The sequence below is a fragment of the Salmo salar genome, unplaced genomic scaffold (genome assembly GCF_965601325.2).
Source record: "Salmo salar unplaced genomic scaffold, fSalSal1 ptg000533l, whole genome shotgun sequence".
Classification (NCBI taxonomy): Eukaryota; Metazoa; Chordata; class Actinopteri; order Salmoniformes; family Salmonidae; genus Salmo; species Salmo salar.
In genome coordinates, this window is record NW_027675412.1 from 74637 (window position 1) to 100720 (window position 26084).

Sequence of the window (26084 nt, forward strand, 5' to 3'; positions counted from 1 at the left end):
CAGGCTGGAAAAGTGGGATTGATACAGTTTTTCATACTAAGGTGGACCAATAGTTTGTTGATTGGTCAGTCATCGGGTTAATTTGTTTTACAATATGTTCAAATCAAATCAAGCTTTATTTATACAGCACATGTCAGACATGGATGCAACACAATGGCTTCATAGGAAAAAACTATGAAAATAATCAGAAATATTTAGTACACAAATATGAGGATAAAAAACAATAATAACAACTGAAAGACTAATGAGCATTGTAAGGAAATGCCATTGATTAAAATATTAATTGGATGCAATATCCAACCCAAAATATAACTTGATTTTAGGAGGGGATCTGAAAGACACTACGGGGGTGTCCACTGGAAGTTGACTAGTAACAACAACTGGGACCTAAAAGACACCCACCATGAGACCCACTAAATCTGCCCAAGAAGAGGAAAACAAAAGAAAAACCCACACCAAACTTAAAGACAGGAAGTAAACCAAAAAGGTGGAGCAACTAAAGGTGTTGACTCTCCACATGTATCAAGACAACTGGAGCACTGGGCCAGACACTCTTAAATAGAACCTGGACCAGCTCAGGTGAAACACCTTCCCACTAACGAGATGGACAAGCCAGCACAGGTGTAACACATACTGACTAACGAGGTGACACCAATCAGTGCGTCCTACGTGCTAACGAGCTAGACGGGCTAACGAGCTAGACGTGCTAACGAGCTAGACGGGCTAACGAGCTAGACGTGCTAACGAGCTAGACGTGCTAACGAGCCAGACGGGCTAACGAGCTAGACGGGCTAACGAAGCTAGACGTGCTAACGAGCTAGACGTGCTAACGAGCTAGACGGGCTAACGAGCTAGACGGGCTAACGAAGCTAGACGTGCTAACGAGCTAGACGTGCTAACGAGCTAAACGTGCTAACGAGCTAGACGTGCTAACGAGCTAAACGTGCTAACGGGCTAGACCTAAAGTCCAACCTCAAAACCAAAGCCTGTAACACCTTCCCCCTTAAGACAAATATATCCTATATTTTTGTTGGACAAGTTTGCTCACCACCAACAGAAAACAACTTCCATTTCACATTTTAAATCAACTACAATGCTTCACCTTCTACAATATAATCACTGGCTGTCAACAATTAAAAACAAGAAAAAAACACGTATTTCTAAATAATAATATACAATAGTATTATTTGTTTCTCCTTTTTCTTTCTATAGAATCCTAAAACTCACTAGCTTCTAGAACACTCATCTTCCTAAATCCCACTAGCTTCTAGAACTCTCCTCTTCCTAAAACTCACTAGCTTCTAGAACTCTCGTCTTCCTAAAACTCACTAGCTTCTAGAACTCTCGTCTTCCTAAAACTCACTAGCTTCTAGAACTCTCGTCTTCCTAAAACTCACTAGCTTCTAGAACACTCATCTTCATAAAACTCACTAGCTTCTAGAACTCTCGTCTTCCTAAAACTCACTAGCTTCTAGAACTCTCCTCTTCCTAAAACTCACTAGCTTCTAGAACTCTCGTCTTCCTAAAACTCACTAGCTTCTAGAACTCTCGTCTTCCTAAAACTCACTAGCTTCTAGAACTCTTGTCCCCTTGGAACGAGCCCAAACAAAATGTATCTCCAATACGGAAAAACGTGCAGTCAAAATAAATAAAGATCCATAGCAACGCACTAGCTAAACACAAATCTAATATCCATTTGGGGGGAAATCAGGTTGAATCTGCTCCTGAAACTAACACAACAAAACAAAAAACACATGGAAACGGAGATATCTTTTACCTCACTGGTTAGAGGACAACCTGCAGAAGACAGTCAGCTACATTTTGGAGTGATGCATTTAAATTTAGGGGTCCCTAAACAAAGGAACACAACACTTATTTGTCATAACTCATCGATATCATGTTGAAATCAATTGTGCCGAGAGGAGGGAGATGAGGTTGCATGTCCTGTTAAAACTAACAGCTCAAAAACCACACAGAATCTGGGAATAATGTGTACATCACTGGTTAGAGGACAATTTGTAGAAAACAGACAGATACATTTTGATTCCAGTGGGTCACCAACATGGTAAGTGTAACACAACTCTTTTTTTGTTAGTCACTTTTTATTAAATCTCATAAATAGTAACTCTTCCATTTCCATATCATGTTGAAATCAATAGAACAGGGGACAAACGTTTAGGGTTCTACATTGTGACATTATTAAAATACTCCTACTACAATGTTAAAACATTCTACATTGTGACATATCATTGATATCATGAAACAACTCCTTCATGCATTTTCTGATGTTTGATCAGATGTCTTATCGGAGAATCTCTTGTCACACTGATCACAGCTATGATTTCTCTCCTGTGTGTGTTCTCTGGTGTAAAGTCAGAGAGCCAGATGTAGTAAAACTCTTCCCACATTGATCACAGCTATAAGGTTTCTCTCCTGTGTGTGTTCTCTGGTGTCTAGTCAGATGGCAAGATGAAATATAAGTCTTCCCACATTGATCACAGCTATAAGGTTTCTCTCCTGTGTGTGTTCTCTGGTGTACAGTCAGGTAACTAGATGAAATAAAACTTTTCACACATTGATTACAACTAAAAGATTTCTCTCCTGTGTGTATCCTCTGGTGTGATAACAGGTTGCTTGACTGAGTAAAACTCTTCCCACATTCAGTACAGCTGTACGGTTTCTCTCCTGTATGTATTCTCTGGTGTATAATCAGATAGCTAAATGTAGTAAAACTCTTCCCACATTGATCACAGCTGTAAGGTTTCTCTCCAGTGTGAATTCTCAGGTGTACTTTTAGTGCTTTTAATCTTAAGTAACTCTTCCCACAATCAAAACAGTGGTGAGATTTCTCTCCTGTGTGTGTTCGCTGGTGTATTTTAAGTTCTGATGAAGATTTGCAATGTTTTCCACAGTCAGAGCAGCAGATAGATTTCTTCCCTGTGGGTCTCTGCTGGTGTTTCTTGAGGTGATAGAATCTGGACAGACTCTTCTCTGACTCGTTAGCATCATGATGTTGAGGCTCCCCAGAGGATCCATGATAGTCACGTCTCTCTCCTGTGTGAACAAGTCAGACAGATAGTTAAAGGCTCACAACAGCAGAAATCCACTGAAAAAGGTGATGCAAACAGCGTAGCCATGATACTGTACAACAATTGACGTCTGTAATGAATGTTAAAATTACTTGACAATTGTCTTAAGACAGTCAAGTGAGCAACAATAGTCATATTTAGTCTTGTTTTCACATTAGTAGTAACTAGAAATAAGTAAAAGGTGTTGAACTCCTAAGCAGTGTGCCAGGCCACTTTTGTTCTCAAATATAGGCAACTTTCTGTGTTTGCTAAAATTGCGACAAGGGCGATGCACACACAATTTGATTGCAGAAACACCTCCCTGCTAATGAGGAAACCGCTAGTTATGGATGTAGTATATCTGCCTGGAGCAAAAATGGTGAGCAAGTGGCCTAAGCTGTGCCATTAGAGATCTGGGTTCGAGTCCAAGCTCTGTTGCAGCCGGCCGCGACCGGGAGGCCCATGGGGCGACGCACAATTGGCCCACCGTCGTCCGGGTTAGGGGAGGGTTTGGCCGGCAGGGATATCCTTGTCTCATCGCGCACTAGCGACTCCTGTGGCGGGCCGGGCGCAGTGCACACTGACCAGGTCGCCAGGTGTACGGTGTTTCCTCCGACACATTGGTGCTGCTGGCTTCCGGGTTGGATGGGCATTGTGTCAAGAAGCATCGCGGCTAGGTTGGGTTGTGTTTCAGAGGACGCATGGCTCTCGACCTTCGCCTCTCCAGAGTCCGTATGGGAGTTGCAGCGATGAGACAAGACTGACCAATTGGGGAGAAAAAAGGGGTGAAAAAAATATATATATTTAAAAAATGGTGAGCAAAGATTAGTTTTCACAATGTATTCTTAATATTACAGCACTAGATCAGGAGTGCTACTCAAGGAAACTCACATTAAGCTCTGTGTCTATTCACTACTTCACCACCGTGGGGGAAAACTCAGGGGAGTTCTCATAGGCTGACAGCAAAAATAGCCTCCATTTACAGGTTGATTATGAGTGTATTTCCCACTACTTTAAGATTATAATTGTAAGGCTCGCTTGAATCACCTGCTTAATATGTTTGTGTTATTGTCGCAAATCAACTGCTTTATACTTAAAAAACACTTCAACCAATAAAATGCTCTTTGGCTAGCTTTAACATCAGCCTGACAATGAGGGTTTGTACATCAAGTGTATGCCAAATTGGTCTATAATCTCACCTAACAATAACATAGACCTACTGTAGGACCCATAACTTCACCTAACAACAACATAGACCTAGGACTATAAATCATTTAATATTTCAGGTGAAACAAGGAGACTAAAATGTCTTTGTCATGACATTTCATAACCTGATCACCAGATCATTTTGTGAATAATCCCACTAGGCTACTCTGTAATGTGTTGTCATTCTAAATGTCCTGAATAAAGGAAAATAGCTCTGTGTGTTGTACAATAGCCTATCCACCAAGGAACAGTTCTCTACACATTATGAGCTAAGTATCTCCGTTTCCAAACGGACTAACGAGACCCTACTGTAAATCAAGTAGACAATAACACATTATAAATATCGATTTGTTTGGGATGATGGATCAAACGTGGAGCATTTGACTGGCATGCAGAAAATGATTTCCTGGATCAGCTGATGATAGTTGAACATGTGACTGTAACTAAACAGCTACAGTATTAAGTATTATGTGTAATTATTTAAGAACCGCATTAATGACAGTATCCATTTGGGAGTTGTCAATAAAGTTAAGGTGACTCTCAGTTAGAACCATTGGATTTAGTAAACTGAAATGATTTAGGATTTCTGTGCCCATGAAAACTGTTTTCCCAGCGTAACATAAGGAGACAATAAATGTTACGTAGTTAGAGAGCATTTCAGAGATCTGAATACAAAAAACTGTCCGACAGCAAGATCCAGTATTTAAGTTAAAGTTTATCATATGACAAGCTTAACGTTATGACTATAAATACTGTTCCCTGAAGGAGGGAAACTAGGTACAACATACTATTAAATCCACACGTTATGACTATAACTACTGTTCCCTGAAGGAGGGAAACTAGGTACAACTTACTATTAAATCCACACCTCGCTGGAAGCCCCGCATTCCATAGGTGATGAGCGTGAGACTCGGATATATTCCTTAAATGATTTAATCCTTAAATTTAATACCTCACTTCACCGACCCAGGAAGTGGCGGAGCCAAACAGGTGTTGTAACTCGTTCATAACTGGCACGCAGATCGGTAGAAATGGTAAGATAAATTGGCACTTCAAACGGAAATGGAAAAAGTTTGCCTATTTTACCGGAAACTTCAGGAGCATAACGTCAGAATTAACGAAGGCCAGCAGCAGGTGGGGAATTGGTTATTTTCTTCTGGTTATATTGACCTCTGGCTTCCTCAAGTAATTTGTGTGTGTTAATTATTTAATCAAACGCTTGAAGCATCAGTTCAATTTAAGTTCTGCACATACAGTTGATTTTATTAAACACATGGAGTGTGTCTATATGAACAAATACACGTCATAAAATTTCAACCAATCAATTGGTAGAAAGAATACAGTAGGTTGTATCTCTCTAGGTCATGCCAGTAGGTTACAGTAGGTTGTATCTCTCTAGGTCATGCCAGTAGGTTACAGTAGGTTGTATCTCTCTAGGTCATGCCAGTAGGCTACAGTAGGTTGTAACTCTCTAGGTCATGCCAGTAGGTTACAGTAGGTTGTAACTCTCTAGGTCATGCCAGTAGGTTACAGTAGGTTGAACCTCTCTAGGTCATGCCAGTAGGTTACAGTAGGTTGTATCTCTCTAGATCATGCCAGTAGGTTACAGTAGGTTGTAACTCTCTAGGTCATGCCAGTAGGTTACAGTAGGTTGTAACTCTAGGTCATGCCAGTAGGTTTCAGTAGGCTGTATCCAAGTGGAAACAATTATCAACCCAATGTGGAAAGTGTTGAATTTGGTCAACAACAAAATGAATGGCTTATTTGCTACGTGAGGTTTACTTGATCTAACAGAAGTTTCGTAATGATTAAGTTGTTATGTGGACACGTGACATACCGACAACTTTGATAAAAACACTATTGGAGTTGTCTCCAGATCGCAATGCATATTCATGCTAGTAGCTTAGCATCTCTCTCCATTGAATACAGGCGGTTGACGACAACAACCCTCATATAATATAAACAATAGATTACAATAATAAGATGTATCCACCAATCCAAAGACAGGATAGGCGGGAGATAGACAACCCACAGTGCAGCTTTGTGGACAACGACTCCCCTTGTTAGGACGGAGAGACATCTTGTCAGTATATCCATAATCTTTGGTGTAGCCAACCCAACTCTCACATGGCTCTATTGGGGGTCACGGTGTGTAGTAAAACATCACTACATTAAAATCACTACATGCCGTGGCCCCCCAGTCTGCGGTCAGCAGATAGACCCTCCTCAAATATATATGTCAAGTCACTTTTTGGAAACGGAACGGAGAAAACAAGGGGTAGCTTGTCTCTACGTCGTCTGATTCTAGACATATCAGTCATCATCCCAGGACCCTCCGTTGAAGAGGTATTGACGAGCCAACTCCGAATATCCAAAGTTAAAAACTAATTGAAGGCGGTACTTACTGGTGTTACTCAGATCTCCCGTCTCCTCCTCTTCATCTTCCAATGTGACAGTAATCTCTCCTTCCTTCTTCACTCCAAAAACAGCATCATCCTCTTCTTCCTCTTGTTTAACTGAAACGTCTTTCTCTTCATCTTTCACTGTAACAGCCTCACCCTCTACTTCTTGTTTTACTGTAACATCCTCACCCTCTACTTCTTGTTTTACTGTAACATCCTCCTCTTCCACTTCCTCCTCTTCTTTTACTGTAACATCCTCCTCTTTCACTCTGAACGCGTCTTCCTCTTCTTTCACTGTAACGTCTTTCTCTTCTTCTTTCACGGTAACAGCTTCACCCTCTACTTGTTTTTGTATTGAAACAGCCTCCTCTTCCTCCTCCTCTTTGACGAGAGCTTCTTTCTCCGTCCAGCAGGCCTCATCTTCTTTAACAGGAGGAGAGTAGCTTTGTGAACTCATGGTCGGAGATGTTAGCTAGCTAGGCTAATGCTAACTTAACCAGCCCGCTAGCTGAATAATAACAAAAACACCGTAAATATGAAATTAAAACGGATAACTAACTAGACGACAGAAGTGGGTTTAAAACACAGTGCCTAATATACACTAAAGCATCTAAAGAGCTTTATTGTTCGGCTATTTTGTCTAACAAGCTACCGAGGTGGCTGAATAACTGTTTGCTGTTGAAAGAAGAGTTCCGTCCACTAAATTATACGTCACACCAACTGCATTACCTTAAATTCCCACACCGCCATCTGCTGACTGGAGTGGGTAACGCAGTTGAGTAAAATGATTATTTTATTGTCAGACAAAAAGTTAAAGTGTAGGAAGCATGAGTTTTTACTCACCAGTGTAACAACACAGTGTGGTTAAAGACTTAGTAAGCTAGTTGTAGTCACGATATGGTTACCTATAAGTACAAACAGTTATGTTTTTGCATTATTACAAATGTATTAACTTATTTCGGGAAATCTTCTAAACTACCCACAATGCACTATTTCCCAACGTCATATGTATTATGAACTCTATGCTACCGAGTTTGTATGCCAGTATAACGGTGTAATGAAGTTACATTTAAAAAAATGTATTTAACCTTTATTTAAACAGGCAAACCAGCTAAGGACAAATTCTTATTTACAATGACGGCCAAACCCCTGCCAAACCCTAACCCAGACGATGCTGGGCTACTGTGCGTTGCCCTATGGGACTCCCAATCCGGCCTGTTATGATATAGCCTAGTTTTGAACCAGGGTCTGTAGTGACACCTCTAGCACTGAGATGCAGTACCTAAAATCGCTGTTCGTGTGTTTACATTACAGTCAGTGATAAATGATGTGATTCTGGGTAACCCAATGTGATTCTGGGTAACCCACAGGAGATTTTTGGAGAAATTGGAAATTGAGTGGTCCTGGGATAGAAATGTATGAAGTTGACATTACATCATAAAATCCCCCTTTTACATCATAAATTAGCAATTTATGTTTTAGTAACTTCTGTTGTTGGTTTGGCCTCTCTTTATATGTAATTTGCCGAATCTCAGTTTTCCATGTGGGTTTTATGCTGAAGTTCCCTCTATCAAGTTGGTAGCAAACTGGAAAATGCATCTTCTTTAGGAGTGCTATTTATATCCTGATCATTCATCCACACTGCATCTTCTTTAGGAGTGCTATTTATATCCTGATCATTCATCCTCACTGCATCTTCTTTAGGAGTGCTATTTATATCCTGTCGACTACTGATCATTCATCCACACTGTGTGTCTCATCAATGCAGGTAATTTATGACATGTATAAAGTATGTGTTTTATAAACTCATGAACACCAGCCAGTTTATCAGCCCGGTTCTGTTAGTTTAGGTGGATTATACTTCTTCACCACCTGAGGGGGACGTTGAGTAATATTTCAGGTTAATTTGATATATTTTGATACTAAAATGGATGACAGTTTATTCTGATGTTGTGAATATGAGATTACACATGGAAACAATGTATTTATTTTATTATAGTAAATTAGGAATTATTAGGAACTGTTAAATCCACTATATGATCATAATAACTTTGACAGACATCTTGATAGTTTTTTGTTAGTATATTATACGGCAGATTTGTGGAGAATTACTATCGGAGTGCTATTTATATCCCGTCACTACTGATCATTCATCCATACTGTGTGTGTCCCATCATTGCAGCTTTGGAAATAAATGAACTATCCATCCATTGCTCCTTCCTGTGTTGACTCACTGACTTGAGAGACGGGAACAGGAAGGTCACACTAGGTTGATATCTAGCTCAAGCTTGCAAACGTTAACCACACCTTTCCATGTACTGTGTGATTGGGTTATCTAGAGGGAACCCGTTAGCACGGTAGGCTCTGGTGCCTTCTTGCTGTGGGCTCAAATCGACAGAGGAAATCAACCTGCTTGCTACTTTTTGTTTTGTCAACTTTTCATTAGGGATGTTATGTTTGATACCGGAGCTACGAGGCCTGCGTCCAAATCGCTAAGCAGTAAACTTCAAAGCAGTGTACCGATGCCTGTATCACTTTATCAGCAGCACGTCATCAATGGCGTCTGAAGCTTCATTTGATCAAACAACCACCTGATTGGTTTGGTATTGGGCTTGTTCGACACTGCAGGCGACTGCCAACTGACTGATCTAGAAATCACCTTACATCATAAATAACTACTCATTATTATTTATAAATCAGTCAGCCAGTCACCATTTACCCACAATGCAGCATGGATTTGATGCTCTCGAACACGGCCAGTGGTTTAGTAGATGACAAAAAGGCCACACTGCGCATGCGATTCGGTGCTCAAACCTGTTGAACCTACATTGCCGTTCAAAAGTTTGGAGTCAATTAGAAATGTCCTTGTTTTCCATGAAAACATTCATGAAATGAGTTGCATAATGAATAGTAAATATAGTCAAGACCTTGACAAGGTTTTAAATAATGATTTTTAATTGGAATAATAATTGTGGCCTTCAGACTTTGAATCCTCCATTTGCAGCAATTACAGCCTTGCAGATCTTTGGCATTCTAGTTGTCAATTTGTTGAGGTAATCTAAAGAGATTTCACCCCATGTTTCCTGAAGCACCTCCCACAAATTGGATTGGATTGATGGGCACTTCTTACGTATCATACGGTCAAGCTGCTCCCACAACAGCTCAATAGGGTTGAGATCCAGTGACTGTGCTGACCACTCCATTATAGACAGAATACCAGCTGAATGCTTCTTCCCTAAATGGAGCTGTGCTTTGGGTCATTGTCCTGGTGTAGGAGGAAGTTGGCTCCAATTAAGCGCCGTCCACAGGGTATGGCATGGCTTTGCAAAATGGAGTGATAGCCTTCCTTCTTCAAGATCCCTTTCACCCTGTACAAATCTCCCACTTTACCACCACCAAAGCACCCCCAGACCATCACATTGCCTCCACCATGATGACAGAAGGCGTCAAGCACTCCTCCAGCATCTTTTCATTTTTTCTGGAACTCACGAATGTTCTTGTTTGTGATCCGAACACATCAAACTTAGATTCGTCTGTATATAACACTTTTTTCCAATCTTCCTCTTCCCAATGTCTGTGTTAGTTTGCCCATCTTAATCTTTCCTTTTTTTAAACGGTCTGAGATATGGATTTTTCTTTGCAACTCTGCCTAGAAAGCCAACATCCCGGAGTCGCCTCTTCACTGTTGACGTTTAGACTGGTGTTTTGCGGGTACAATTTGAATAAGCACCTAGTTGAAAACTTGTGAGGCGTCTGTTTCTCAAATTAGACACTAATGTACTTGTCCTCTTGCTCAGTTGTGCACTGGGGCCTCCTTCCATTCTGGTTAGGCCAGTTTGCGCTGTTCTGTGTAGGGAGTAGTACACAGCATTGTACGAGATCTTCAGTTTCTTTGCAATTTCTCGCATGGAATAGCCTTCATTTCTCAGAAAAAGAATAGACTAACGTTTTTCAAAAGAAAGTTATTTGTTTCTGGCCATTTTGAGCCTGTAACCGAACCCACAAATGCTGATGCTCCAGATACTCAACTAGTTTAAAGAAGGACAGTTGTATTGCTTCTTTAATCAGAACAACAGTTTTCAGCTGTGCTAACATAATTGCAAAAGGGTTTTCTAATGATCAATTAGCCTTTTAAAATGATAAACTTGGAGAATATAAAATATAGAATATAATTTGATTTGTTTAACACTTTTTTTTGGTTACTACATGATTCCATATGAGTTATTTCATAGTTTTGATGTCTTCACTATTATTCTACAATGTAGACAACAGTTAAAATAAAGAAAAAACATTGAATTTGGAGGTGTGTCCAAACAATTGAATGGTACTGAATATGCATTGTGGAGGAGAACTGATCCTAGATCTGTACAAAGGCATAACATCTACAGCAGGAACAACCGTCTGTGTTAAAAAGGCCCAGCTGGATTGAATTGAGCCATTTAAAATGACATATTTGAATGTGAAATGATTTTCGGCTAAAATATCCTGGTAGTGGGTAAAGTTGATTTATTTTATACAGTCATTTTTTCTCATCTTTATCAAGGGTATCAATAACTAGGTGCTTATTTTGATATCTAGTTATTTGACTGAATCAGAAATACAGATGTGGAGTAGATGTAGAGTTTGTTTAAAATTCTCATAAAAAAATCTGAACTAATCAAACAACACTTGTTGCTCTTTGTACGTGTTGATATAATATTCATATTTAATGGACAGAAAAAAACGTTTCCCTAAACTGCTTTATAATATTATAATTCAATGAAGAATAAAAATAGTTTTCCCTTCTCAACTGCGTTTCCTCCCTCCAGACAGCAGATGGCGATATGTGTCTTTCAGGCGATGTTTCTAGTGTGACGTATAATCTAGTGGACGGAACGCTTCTTCAACAACTGCAGCCACCTCGGTAGCTCGCTAGCCGACAAAGTCGGAACATTCAAGTTCTTTGGACAATTTCGTGGTTTAATTGCCACTGTGATTTAAACATGCTTATGTGGAAACAACTAGCTACCCCATTAAATTTAATATTTACGTTGTAAGTCAACTAGCTGGCTGGTTAAATTAGCACTATGCTAATGCTAACTAGCTATTATCTCCGACCATGAGTTCACTAAGCTACTCTCCTGTTAAAGAAGAGGTCTGCTGGACGGAGAAAGAAGCTCTGGTGAAAGAGGAGGCTGTTACAATACAAAAACAAGTAGAGGGTGAGGCTGTTACCGTGAAAGAAGAAGAGAAAGACGTTACAGAGAAAGAAGAGGAAGACGCCTTCAGAGTGAAAGAGGAGGAGGATGTTACTGTGAAAGAAGAGGAGGAAGATGCAGTTTTTGGAGTGGAGGATGAAGTGAAAGAAGATGAAGACGTTTTTGGAATTAAGGCTGAAGAGGGGTCAATTACTGTCAATGATGAAGAGAAGACTGGAGAACTGATTAACACCAGTAAATACAGTGAGTACTATCTAATAAAACAGGGACATTGATCTGATTAACACCAGTAAATACAGTGAGTACTATCTAATAAAACAGGAACATTGATCTGGTTAACACCAGTAAATACAGTGAGTACTATCTAATAAAACAGGGACATTGATCTGATTAACACCAGTAAATACAGTGAGTACTATCTAATAAAACAGGGACATTGATCTGATTAACACCAGTAAATACAGTGAGTACTATCTAATAAAACAGGGACATTGATCTGATTAACACCAGTAAATACAGTGAGTACTATCTAATAAAACAGGGACATTGATCTGATTAACACCAGTAAATACAGTGAGTACTATCTAATAAAACAGGGACATTGATCTGATTAACACCAGTAAATACATTGAGTACTATCTTATAAAACAGGGACATTGATCTGATTAACACCAGTAAATACAGTGAGTACTATCTAATAAAACAGGGACACAAACTCTGCAGTTGTTGAACTAATGTGTGATTTTTAAAAGGGCATTCTACACTCAAATATGTTTTTGTACGGTATGAATTGTTCATGACGTCCTCCAGGGATTTTTAAACTTTTCCTGTTGAAAAGTGATATATAAATACAGTAAATTATAAACACACTAAAGGGAAACAAATAAATGTTTTGAGCAAAATAGTGTTTTTTTAACAACTGCAAACTAGAAGGAGTGAGTGATGTCATAGTAAGGCCTTCAAGGAGTTGGCTTGATGGGAAGTCATGATGTCATCCAATAGGAGACTGATCTTCATGTGAATATTCATTATTCTTTTTAAAATCCTTCATGTTCTGTCAAGTTGGTTGTTGATCATTGCTAGAAAGCCGTTTTCAAGTCTTGCCATAGACTTTCAAGATGATTTAAGTCCAAACTGTAACTAGGCCACTCAGGAACATTCAATGTCATCTTGGTAAGCTCCTCCAGTGTAGATTTGGCCTTGTGGTTTAGGTTATTGTCCTGTTAGGACAGTTTTTTGTATTCAGATTTCTGAAATGCTCTCTAACTACGTAACACTTAGTGTCTCCTTATATGACACTGGGAAAATAGTTTTCATGGGCACAGAAATCCTAAATCATTTCAGAATTTGCTAAATCCAATGGTTCTAACCAAGAGTCACCTTAACTTTATTGACAACACCCAAATGGTTACTGTCATTTATGCGGTTCTTCAATAATTACACATAATACTGTAGCTGTTTAGTTACAGTCACATGTTCAACTATCATCAGCTGATCCAGGAAATCATTTTCTGAATGACAGTCACATGACAAACATCAGGACATGCAACAACAACCAAAGTGCTTCTTCATTCATTACTCTGGTAAAGACAGTTTTGCTGTGCTCCATGTTGGATCCAACATCCCTAACACATTTATGTTTATAAAGTGTTATTGTCTGCTTGATTTACTGTAGGGTCTCGTTAGTCTGTTTGGAAACAGAGATACTTAGCTCATCATGTGTAGAGAACTGTTCCTTGATGGATAGGCTATTGTACAACACACAGAGATATTTTCCTATATTTGTTGTTATGGGTCCTACAGTAGGTCTATGTTATTGTTAGATGAAGTTATGGGTCCTACAGTAGGTCTATGTTGTTGTTAGGTGACATTATGGGTCCTACAGTAGGTCTATGTTGTTATTAGGTGAAGTTATGGGTCCTACAGTAGGTCTATGTTATTGTTAGGTGAAGTTATGGGTCCTACAGTAGGTCTATGTTGTTGTTAGGTGAAGTTATGGGTCCTACAGTAGGTCTATGTTGTTGTTAGGTGAAGTTATGGGTCCTACAGTAGGTCTATGTTATTGTTAGGTGAAGTTATGGGTCCTACAGTAGGTCTATGTTGTTGTTATGGGTCCTACAGTAGGTCTATGTTATTGTTATGGGTCCTAGAGGACACTATGTATGTCATGCAACAACAACCAAAGTGCTTCGTTCATTACATAGGTATGTTTGTTGTTAGGTGAAGTTATGGGCCAATTTGGCAAACAGTGTACAAACCCTCATTGTCAGGCTGATGGAAAAGCCAAAGAGCATTTTACTGGTTGAAGTGTTTTTTTACGTACAAAGTGGTTGATTTGCGATGACGACACAAACATTATATTAAGCAGGAGATTCAAACGAGCCTTACAATTATAATCCAAGGTAGTGTGAAATGAACTCATAAGCAACCTGGAAATGGAGGTTACTCCCCTGAGTCTCCCCCATTCACATTCAGAATACATCGTGAAAAACTAAAATCTTTTCTCACCATTTTTGCTCCTGACAGATATACTACATCCATAACTATCGGTTTCCTCATTAGCAGGGAGGAGTTTCTGCAATCAAATTGCCCTCGTGCCACAGTTTTAGCAAACACAGAAAGGGGCCTATATTGGAGACCAAAAGTCGTCTGGCACACTGCTTAGAGGTTCAACAACATGAATAACTTATTTCTAGCCTACAATCATCGATGTTACTACTAATGTGAAAACAAGACAAAATATGACTATTCTTGCTCATTTTAAGACAATTGTCAAATAATTTTAACATTCATTACAGACGTCAATTGTTGTCCAACATCATGGCTCCGCTGTTGGCATCACCTTTTACAGTGGATTTCTGCTGTTGTGGGCCTTTAATCATCTGTCTGACTTTGTTGTTCACACAGGAGAGAAACTTCACTATTGTGGATCCTCTGGGGAGCCTCAACAACCTCATGATGCTGAAGAGGCAGAGAAGAGTCTCTCCAGATCACAACACCTCAAGAAACACCTGCAGAGATCCACAGGGAAGAAATCTAACTGCTACTCTGAGTGTGGGAAGAGATTCACCTCCTCAGCAGGCATTAAAATTCATCAGAGAATCCATACAGGAGAGAAACCTTTTACCTGTACTCAATGTGGGAAGGGTTATAGCTCATCTAGCAGTCTGACAGTACACAAGAGAATACACACAGGAGAGAAATCTTATAGCTGTGGTCAATGTGGGAAGAGTTTTGGTCAATCTCGCCATCTGGTATCACACCAGAGAACACACACAGGAGAGAAACCTTATAGCTGTGGTCAATGTGGGAAGAGGTTTGCTGCATCTAGCACTCTGACTCATTCACCAGAGAACACACACAGGAGAGAAATCTTATAGCTGTGGTCAATGTGGGAAGAGTTTTACTACATCTAGCACTCTGACACTACACCAGAGAACACACACAGGAGAGAAACCTTATAGCTGTGGTCAATGTGGGAAGAGTTTTGGTCAATCTGGACAGCTGACAGTGCACCAGAGAATACACACAGGAGAGAAATCTTATAGCTGTGATCAATGTGGGAAGAGTTTTACTACATCTAGCACTCTGACTCTACACCAGAGAACACACACAGGAGAGAAACCTTATAGCTGTGGTCAATGTGGGAAGAGGTTTGCTGCATCTATCACTCTGACTCAACACCAGAGAAGACACACAGGAGAGAAACCTTATAGCTGTGATCAATGTGGGAAGAGTTTTACTACATCTTGCGATCTGACTTCACACCAGAGAACGCACACAGGAGAGAAATCGTCTAGCTGTAATCAATGTGGGAAGAGTTTTACCACATCTGGCTCTCTGACTTCACACCAGAGAACGCACACAGGAGAGAAACCTTATATCTGTGGTCAATGTGGGAAGAGTTTTAGTCAATCTAGCTATCTGACAATGCACCAGAGAACGCACACAGGAGAGAAACCTTGTATCTGTGGTCAATGTGGGAAGAGTTTTAGTCAATCTAGCCGTCTGACAGTACACAAGAGAATACACACAGGAGAGAAATCTTATAGCTGTGACCAGAGATAATCTGATAAAAGACTTCTGATCAAACATCAGAAAATACATGAAGGAGTTGTTTCATGATATCAATGAATTAATGTCTCAATGTAGAATGTTTTAACATTGTAGTAGGAGTATTTTAATGATGTCACAATGTAGAACCCTAAACGTTTGTCCCCTGTTCTATTGATTTCAACATGATATGGATATTAGCCTCAGGGGGAAAATCCAGGCTCTGAAATGGAAGAGTTACTATTTATGTGATTTAACTAAAAGTGACTAACACAAAAAGAGCTGTGTTACATTTACCATGTTGGTGACCCACTGGAATCAAAATGCAACACTTCAAAATGTAGCGAGCTGTTTTCTACAAGTTGTCCTTTAACCAGTGATGTACACATTATTCCCAGATTCTGTGTGCTTTTTGAGCTGTTAGTTTTAACAGGACGTGCAACCTCATCTCCCTCCTCTCGCACAATTGATTTCAACATGATATCTATGAGTTATGACAAATAAGTGTTGTGTTCCTTTGTTTAGCGACCCCTAAATTTAAATGCATCACTCCAAAATGTAGCTGACTGTCTTCTGCAGGTTGTCCTCTAACCAGTGAGGTGAAATATATCTCCCATTTCCATGTGTTTTTTGTTGTTGTGTTAGTTTCAACATCACGTACAACCTGATTTCCCCCCTAATGGATATCAGTGATTCATTGCTACTTGTGCAGTTTTATAAAGGTGCTTGTTTAAAAAAAATCCAAGTAATATGATTATTATGGCTGATGTTTGTGTATATTGCACATTTTATGTTTAGGTTTTCAATATCACAAACTCTTTCTGCATATTGGTTATTGATTTGGACCCATTAAAACTGTGTTTTGACATTGGGGATATCCCACCTAGCAACATGTCATTGAAAAGCTGTTGAAAGTAGACTATGCAACCAAATATTTCATATTTACATTTCATGTAACATTTAGTAATGATTATTTTTAATGCAACCAACTGACATTTTTGGTACAATTATATTGACATTGTTGCCCTGCTTTTAGAATATCAGGGTTCATTCTCAGATGTGCCAAACCAAATGTACTAGAGCATGACATTGGGGACTGGGCCCCGTTCCAACAACATGCCTATCTAGTGAACACTGAAAAGAGAGAGAAGCTCTGCAGTGAGGTGTGGAAAGTTACTATGGATATTGCAGGAGTTTCATGGTGAGTGTCCATGGTGAGGACATCTTGGTTTCTGATTTTCTCAAGGTGGGCTGTTTTGCGTTTAGCCTGTGAGTTGTCATGGATCTTATCTTGACTGCACGTTTTTCCGTTTTGGAGATATGTGTTGTTTGGGCTCGTTCGAGAGTTCTAGAAGCTAGTGGGGGGGAAAAAAAACATTTTTTTCTTGTTTTTAATTGTTGACATCCTGTAGACACCATGTTTATATTGGTGAAGGTGAAGCATTGTAGTTGATTATAATGTGAAATAAAAGTTGTTTTCTGTTGGTGGTGAGCATTCTCGTAAGGTGTTACAGTCTTTGGTTTTTCCATTTATGGTTTGAGGTTTGGATTTTAGCTCGTTAGCGCGTCTAGCTCGTTAGCACGTCTAGCTCGTTAGCACGTAGGACGCACTGATTGGTGTCACCTCGTTAGTCAGTATGTGTTACACCTGTGCTGGCTTGTCCATCTCGTTAGTGGGAAGGTGTTTCACCTGAGCTGGTCCAGGTTCTATTTAAGAGTGTCTGGCCCAGTGCTCCAGTTGTCTTGATACATGTGGAGAGTCAACACCTTTAGTTGCTCCACCTTTTTGGTTTGCTTCCTGTCTTTAAGTTTGGTGTGGGTTTTTCTTTTGTTTTCCTCTTCTTGGGCAGATTTAGTGGGTCTCATGGTGGGTGTCTTTTATGTCCCAGTTGTTGTTACTAGTCAACTTTCAGTGGACACTGAGAGCAAAATTGCAACATTATGTTATAATACTTTTATTGCATCAAATGGTTGTTTTATGCAACAGAATAGAGGGTTCTTAGAACTATTGTGTCTGTGTTCTACTGAGGATGGGCCTCTGGGAGAAAACACTGACAGGAGATTTACAATGTCTTTTGGGTGATAAAACCTAAAGAGACTGCATTCCAGAGCATGAGTTAATGTTTCTGTTCTATATGGTACCAGGGAGAGATGACCCCAGGGCCAGACCCTGGTCTCTACACAGAGTACTGTTTTTACAGCAGATAGTCTCTGCTGAGAATTTATAAGTATCTTTCATACAAATCTTAACCTTGTGACCCGTTCTATACATCTGTTGTTGGTCATGTAGGTTAAAAGGGGTGTGTCTTGGCTGTAAAAGACCTTTGTACTTTTGTATCGTGGTTCTCAACGAATCATCTGGGGGTGATTCATCTCTCAACGAATCATCTGGGGGTGATTCGTCGACCAGCCATCATTTATCGTAGAGCACTCAATTGATTCACTTTATATGTGTACGTTGTATTGACCTGCTCCCTTATAAGTGAATAAAGATTGATTTTAAGAATAACTCTGACTTGTGTCATAAGTTTGTCTCCTCATTTGATATTAAAGAAATTAACCACCACATTTGGCGATGGGAATGTGAATCTTGACTTGGTGACCGCTCCTGACGACCTGGGTAAAGGGTGCATGAGGGATCCCTCAAACTTGGGATCTCAGGGAAACCACACAGACCATTTATGATAGTACGGTGCACCTGTAATTGTTTTAAACCTGTAATTGTTTTAAACCTGGACCCCATTTTAGAAGTATTGAAATATGTACATGTATGAGTTACATTATCCTAGGAACTAACCATGAGATAGAAATGTGAAGATATTCCTGCAGGTTAAAATATTGTTGAAAAACAACTAATTGATTATGTATGTTTGGGAATAGCATTGTGTGAATGTGATATGAGAGTTGTGTGACTGTGGTATGAGAGTTGTGTGACTGTGGATATGAGAGTTGTGTGACTGAGTCTTAATCTGATGTTTGGATAGTAACATAGAGATCTATAGTTCCTCACAGAGATTTATAGTTCCTCCTAGAGATCTATTGTTCCTCACAGAGATCTATAGTTCCTCACAGAGATCTATAGTTCCTCACAGAGATCTATAGTTCCTCACAGAGATCTATAGTTCCTCCTAGAGATCTATAGTTCCTCCTAGAGATCTATAGTTCCTCCTAGAGATCTATAGTTCCTCACAGAGATCTATAGTTCCTCCTAGAGATCTATAGTTCCTCCTAGAGATCTATAGTTCCTCCTAGAGATCTATAGTTCCTCACAGATATCTATAGTTCCTCACAGATATCTATAGATCCTCCTAGAGATCTATAGTTCCTCCTAGAGATCTATAGTTCCTCCTAGAGATCTATAGTTCCTCACAGAGATCTATTGTTCCACACAGAGATCTATAGTTCCTCACAGAGATCTGTAGTTCCTCCTAGAGGTCTGTAGTTCCTCACAGAGATCTGTAGTTCCTCCTAGAGGTCTGTAGTTCCTCACAGAGGTCTGTAGTTCCTCACAGAGATCTATAGTTCCTCACAGAGATCTATAGTTCCTCCTAGAGATCTATAGTTCCTCACAGAGATCTATAGTTCCTCACAGATATCTATAGTTCCTCCTAGAGATCTATAGTTCCTCCTAGAGATCTATAGTTCCTCCTAGAGATCTATAGTTCCTCACAGAGATCTATTGTTCCACACAGAGATCTATAGTTCCTCACAGAGATCTGTAGTTCCTCCTAGAGGTCTGTAGTTCCTCACAGAGATCTGTAGTTCCTCCTAGAGGTCTGTAGTTCCTCACAGAGATCTATAGTTCCTCACAGAGATCTATAGTTCCTCACAGAGATCTATAGTTCCTCCTAGAGATCTATAGTTCCTCCTAGAGATCTATAGTTCCTCCTGGAGATCTATAGTTCCTCACAGAGATCTATAGTTCCTCACAGAGATCTATAGTTCCTCACAGAGATCTATAGTTCCTCACAGAGGTCTGTAGTTCCTCACAGAGATCTGTTGTTCATCCTAGATGTCTGTAGTTCCTCACAGAGATCTGTAGTTCCTCCTAGAGGTCTGTAGTTCCTCACAGAGATCTATAGTTCCTCACAGAGATCTATAGTTCCTCCTAGAGATCTATAGTTCCTCCTAGAGATCTATAGTTCCTCACAGAGATCTATAGTTCCTCACAGATATCTATAGTTCCTCCTAGAGATCTATAGTTCCTCCTAGAGATCTATAGTTCCTCCTAGAGATCTATAGTTCCTCACAGAGATCTATTGTTCCACACAGAGATCTATAGTTCCTCACAGAGATCTGTAGTTCCTCCTAGAGGTCTGTAGTTCCTCACAGAGATCTGTAGTTCCTCCTAGAGGTCTGTAGTTCCTCACAGAGATCTATAGTTCCTCACAGAGATCTATAGTTCCTCCTAGAGATCTATAGTTCCTCCTAGAGATCTATAGTTCCTCCTGGAGATCTATAGTTCCTCACAGAGATCTATAGTTCCTCACAGAGATCTATAGTTCCTCACAGAGATCTATAGTTCCTCACAGAGGTCTGTAGTTCCTCACAGAGATCTGTTGTTCATCCTAGATGTCTGTAGTTCCTCACAGAGATCTATAGTTCCTCCTAGAGGTCTATAGTTCCTCCTAGAGGTCTATAGTTCCTCCTAGAGGTCTATAGTTCCTCCTAGAGATCTATAGTTCCTCACAGAGATCTATAGTTCCTCCTAGAGATCTATAGTTCCTCACAGAGATCTATAGTTCCTCCTAGAGATCTATAGTTCCTCTCAGAGATCTATAGTTCCTCTCAGAGATCTATAGTTCCTCACAGAGATCTATAGTTCCTCACAGAGGTCTGTAGTTCCTCACAGAGATCTGTAGTTCCTCCTAGAGGTCTATAGTTCCTCACAGAGGTCTGTAGTTCCTCACAGAGATCTATAGTTCCTCCTAGAGGTCTATAGTTCCTCCTAGAGATCTATAGTTCCTCCTAGAGGTCTATAGTTCCTCCTAGAGGTCTATAGTTCCTCCTAGAGATCTATAGTTCCTCACAGAGATCTATAGTTCCTCCTAGAGATCTATAGTTCCCCCTAGAGGTCTATAGTTCCTCCTAGAGGTCTATAGTTCCTCACAGAGATCTATAGTTCCTCTCAGAGATCTATAGAAACTTCCGGGTTTGGAGCGAGTAGTCGTGCTGCACTTCGCTCCGCAGGTAATATTACATTTCACTACATTACAACGGTTTGATTTGTTTGATCTGAGCAATTTTAGCTAGCTACATAGCTGTCTTTGCTGTCGTTGTATCAAAGATAGTGGTGTAGTTTAGAGAAATTTTCGAGGTTAGCTAGCCAGCTATTTTCGTCCGCCGCGACACCGTTTTCCAAACCTAGTCATCACCACAGCCACTGCTAGCTAGCCTACATTACCAATAGCAGCACTGTAGAAACTAAATAAATTACAACGGAACGATTTGATTAGTGTAGTGTTAGCTAGCTACATAGTTGTCTTTGCTGTCTTTGTATCAAAGATAATTGTGTAGTTTACCGCCAACTTTAGAGAAATTATCGAGGTTAGCTAGCCAGCTCGCAGCGGCGCCGTTTTCCTAACAGTCAACTCCACAGCCACCGCTAGTTAGCCAACTTTACCAATAGCAGCACTGTAGCACTGCAGAAACTAATACATTACAACGGAACGATTTGATTAGTGTAGTGTTAGCTAGCTACATAGCTGTCTTTGCTGTCTTTGTGTAGTTTAGAGTAATTTTTGAGGTTAGCTAGCCAGCTATTTTCGTCCGCCGCGACGCTGTTTTCTAAACCTAGTCAAACTTAGTCAACACCACTGCTAGCTAGCCAACTTTACCGACTAGCAGCACTGTAGAAACTCAATACATTACAAAGGAACGTCTTGATTAGTGTTACGTTAGCTAGCTACATAGTTGCCTTTGTATCATGATAAAGGTGTAGTACAGATAAACTATCGAGGTTACCTAGTCCCTGTGCGCACAACCCACATGGAGTTCCAGGTCTCCGGCAGCCTCTGGAACTGCCGGTCTGTGGCCAACAAGGCAGAGTTCATCTCAGCCTATGCTACGCTCCAGTCCCTCGACTTCTTGGCGCTGACGGAAACATGGATTACCACAGAAAACACTGCTACTCCTACTGCTCTCTCCTCGTCTGACCACGTGTTCTCGCATACCCCGAGAGCATCTGGCCAGCGGGGGGTGGCACTGGAATCCTCATCTCTCCCAAGTGGACATTCTCTCTTTCTCCCCTGACCCATCTGTCTATCTCCTCCTTTGAATTCCATGCTGTCACAGTCACTAGCCCATTCAAGCTTAACATCCTTATCATTTATCGCCCTCCAGGTTCCCTTGGAGAGTTCATCAATGAGCTTGACGCCTTGATAAGTTCCTTTCCTGAGGATGGCTCACCCCTCACAGTTATGGGTGACTTTAACCTCCCCATGTCAACCTTTGACTCATTCCTCTCTGCCTCCTTCTTTCCACTCCTCTCCTCTTTTGACCTCACCCTCTCACCCTCTCACCCTCCCCCCTACTCACAAGGCAGGCAATACGCTTGACCTCATCTTTACTAGATGCTGTTCTTCCACTAATCTCATTGCAACTCCCCTCCAAGTCTCCGACCACTACCTTGTATCCTTTTCCCTCTCGCTCTCCTCCAACACTTCTCACTCTGCCCCTACTCGGGTGGTATTGCGCCGTCGCAACCTTCGCTCTCTCTCTCCCGCTACTCTCTCCTCTTCCATCCTATCATCTCTTCCCTCTGCTCAATCCTTCTCCAACCTATCTCCTGATTCTGCCTACTCAACCCTCCTCTCCTCCCTTTCTGCATCCTTTGACTCTCTATGTCCCCTATCCTCCCGGCCGGCTCGGTCCTCCCCTCCTGCTCCGTGGCTCGACGACTCAGTGCGAGCTCACAGAACAGGGCTCCGGGCAGCCGAGCGGAAATGGAGGAAAACTAGCCTCCCTGCGGACCTGGCATCCTTTCACTCCCTCCTCTCTAAATTTTCTTCCTCTGTTTCTGCTGCTAAAGCCAATTTCTACCACTCTAAATTCCAAGCATCTGCCTCTAACCCGAGGAAGCTCTTTGCTACCTTCTCCTCCCTCCTGAATCCTCCTCCCCCCTCCCCCCTCCTCCTTCTCTGCGGATGACTTCGTCAACCATTTTGAAAAGAAGGTTGACGACATCCGCTCCTCGTTTGTCAAACGACACCGCTGGTCCTGCTCACATTGCCCTACCCTATGCTTTGACCTCTTTCTCCCCTCTCTCTCCAGATGAAATCTTGCGACTTGTGACGGCCGGCCGCCCAACAACCTGCCCGCTTGACCCTATCCCCCCACTCTCCTCCAGACCATTTCCGGAGACCTTCTCCCTTACCTCACCTCGTTCATCAACTCATCCTTGACCACTGGATATGTCCCTTCCATCCTCAAGAGAGCGAGAGTTGCACCCCTTCTCAAAAAACCTACACTCGATCCCTCCGATGTCAACAACTACAGACCAGTATCCCTTCTTTCTTTCCTCTCCAAAACTCTTGAGCGTGCCGTCCTTGGCCAGCTCTCTTGCTATCTCTTTCAGAATGACCTTCTTGATCCAAATCAGTCAGGTTTCAAGTCTGGTCATTCAACTGAGACTGCTCTTCTCTGTGTCACGGAGGCTCTCCGCACTGCTAAAGCTAACTCTCTCTCCTCTGCTCTCATCCTTTTAGACCTATCTGCTGCCTTTGATACTGTGAACCACCAGATCCTCCTCTCCACCCTCTCCGAGTTGGGCATCTCCGGCGCGAACCACTCTTGGATTGCGTCCTACCTGACAGGTCGCTCCTACCAGGTGGCGTGGCGAGAATCTGTCTCCGCACCACGTGCTCTCACCACTGGTGTCCCCCAGGGCTCAGTTCTCGGCCCTCTCCTATTCTCGCTATACACCAAGTCACTTGGCTCTGTCATATCCTCACATAGTCTCTCCTATCATTGCTATGCAGACGACACACAATTAATCTTCTCCTTTCCCCCTTCTGATAACCAGGTGGCGAATCGCATCTCTGCATGTCTGGCAGACAAATCAGTGTGGATGACGGATCACCACCTCAAGCTGAACCTCGGCAAGACAGAGCTGCTTTTCCTCCCGGGGAAGGACTGCCCGTTCCATGATCTCGCCATCACGGTTGACAACTCCATTGTGTCCTCCTCCCAGCGTGCTAAGAACCTTGGCGTGACCCTAGACAACACCCTGTCGTTCTTCGCTAACATCAAGGCGGTGACCCGATCCTGTAGGTTCATGCTCTACAACATTCGTAGAGTACGACCCTGCCTCACACAGGAAGCGGCGCAGGTCCTAATCCAGGCACTTGTCATCTCCCGTCTGGATTACTGCAACTCCCTGTTGGCTGGGCTCCCTGCCTGTGCCATTAGCCTGTTAGGGCTAGGGGGCAGCATTGACACGGCTGGATAAAAAACATACCCGATTTAATCTGGTTACCACTCCTACTCAGTAACTAGAATATGCATATACTTATTACATATGGATAGAAAACACCCTACATTTTCTAAAACTGTTTGAATGGTGTCTGTGAGTATAACAGAACTCAAATGGCAGGTCAAAACCTGAGAGATTCCTTTACAGGAAGTGGCCTGTCTGACCATTTGTTGAACTTCTTTTCCATCTCTATCATTTACTAAGGATCTCTGCTCTAACGTGACACTTCCCACGTCGTCCATAGGCGCTCAGAGCCCGGGAAAAAACAGAATGTCGTCATTCCAGCCCCAGGCTGAAACACATTATCGCCTTTCTCAAGTGGCCGATCAAGAGACACTAGCTTATGCGCGTGACCCCGACCGCCCCCGCCTTTGGGATTTTTTCCTCTGTTTGCCGAAAAGGAGATTCCCTGTCGGAATATTATCGCTTTTCTACGAGAAAAATGTCGTAAAAATTGATTTTAAACAGCGGTTGACATGCTTCGAAGTACGGTAATGGAATACTTAGAATTTTATTGTCACGAATTGCGCCAAGCGCGTGACACTTCTTTACTATTTCGGATAGTGTCTGGAACGCACGAACAAAACGCCGCTATTCGGATATAACGATGGATTATTTTGGACCAAACCAACATTTGTTATTGAAGTAGCTGTCCTGGGTGTGTATTCTGACGAAGACAACAAAAGGTAATGACATTTTTATAATAGTAAATATGATTATGGTGAGTGCTAAACTTGCCGGGTGTCTAAATAGCGAGCCCGTGATGCCTGGGCTATGTACTTAGAATATTGCAAAATGTGCTTTCACCAAAAAGCTATTTTAAAATCGGACATATCGAGTGCATAGAGGAGGTCTGTATCTATAATTCTTAAAATAATTGTTATGCTTTTTGTGAACGTTTATCGTGAGTAATTTAGTAAAATGTTAGCGAATTCCCCGGAAGTTTGCGGGGGGTATGCTAGTTCTGAACGTCACATGCTAATGTAAAAAGCTGGTTTTTGATATAAATATGAACTTGATTGAACCTAACATGCATGTATTGTATAACATAATGTCCTAGGGTTGTCATCTGATGAAGATCATCAAAGGTGAGTGCTGCATTTAGCTGTCTTCTGGGTTTTGGTGACATTATATGCTGGCTTGAAAAATGGGTGTCTGATTATTTCTGGCTTGGTACTCTGCTGACATAATCTAATGTTTTGCTTTCGTTGTAAAGCCTTTTTGAAATCGGACAGTGTGGTTAGATTAACGAGAGTCTTATCTTAAAATGGCTGGAAAATAGTCATATGTTTGAGAAATTGAAGTAATAGGATTTTTAAGGTTTTGAAAATCGCGCCACAGGATAGCAGTGGCTGTTACGTAGGTGGGACGAATTCGTCCCGCCTAGCCTAGAGAGGTTAAACCCCTACAACTCATCCAGAACTCCGCATCCCGTCTGGTGTTCAACCTCCCCAAGTTCTCTCACGTCACCCCGCTCCTCCGCTCACTCCACTGGCTTCCAGTTGAAGCTCGCATCCGCTACAAGACCATGGTGATTGCCTACGGAGCTGTGAAGGGAACGGCACCTCCATACCTTCAGGCTCTGATCAGGCCCTACACCCAAACAAGGGCACTGCGTTCATCCACCTCTGGCCTGCTGGCCCCCTACCTCTGCGGAAGCACAGTTCCCGCTCAGCCCAGTCAA

The 26084-nt window shown here is 41.5% G+C and overlaps 2 protein-coding genes across 2 annotated transcripts in view; one reads left to right on the forward strand and one right to left on the reverse strand.

Moving 5' to 3' along the window:
• Positions 1–1483: 1483 nt before the first annotated feature.
• On the reverse strand, positions 1484–7337 carry LOC145876252 (uncharacterized). Its single transcript, XM_082972045.1, has 2 exons — positions 6680–7337; positions 1484–3054 (listed from the first exon to the last, which is right to left on the reverse strand). Exons 1-2 carry the CDS (start codon positions 7131–7133, stop codon positions 2336–2338), a joined length of 1173 nt encoding a protein of 390 aa, XP_082828171.1. The 5' UTR covers positions 7134–7337; the 3' UTR covers positions 1484–2335.
• Positions 7338–13129: 5792 nt separating this feature from the next.
• Positions 13130–26084, forward strand: part of LOC145876253 (uncharacterized) — a 53583-nt gene continuing 40628 nt past the window's right edge. The window contains exons 1-2 of the mRNA XM_082972046.1: positions 13130–13144; positions 15226–15928. Of these exons, the coding sequence (XP_082828172.1) occupies positions 13130–13144; positions 15226–15928 (718 nt within the window). The remainder of the gene's footprint in view (positions 13145–15225; positions 15929–26084) is intronic.

What these genes read in the sequence shown, in the direction of transcription:
- LOC145876252 (XM_082972045.1), bottom strand. Translation starts at nt 7,133, where the DNA reads ATGAGTTCACAAAGCTACTCTCCTCCTGTTAAAGAAGATGAGGCCTGC. An exon ending in GGGAGATCTGAGTAACACCA is followed by an intron (nt 3,055 to 6,679) that starts GTAAGTACCGCC and finishes TTGTTCACACAG; the next exon opens with GAGAGAGACGTGACTATCAT.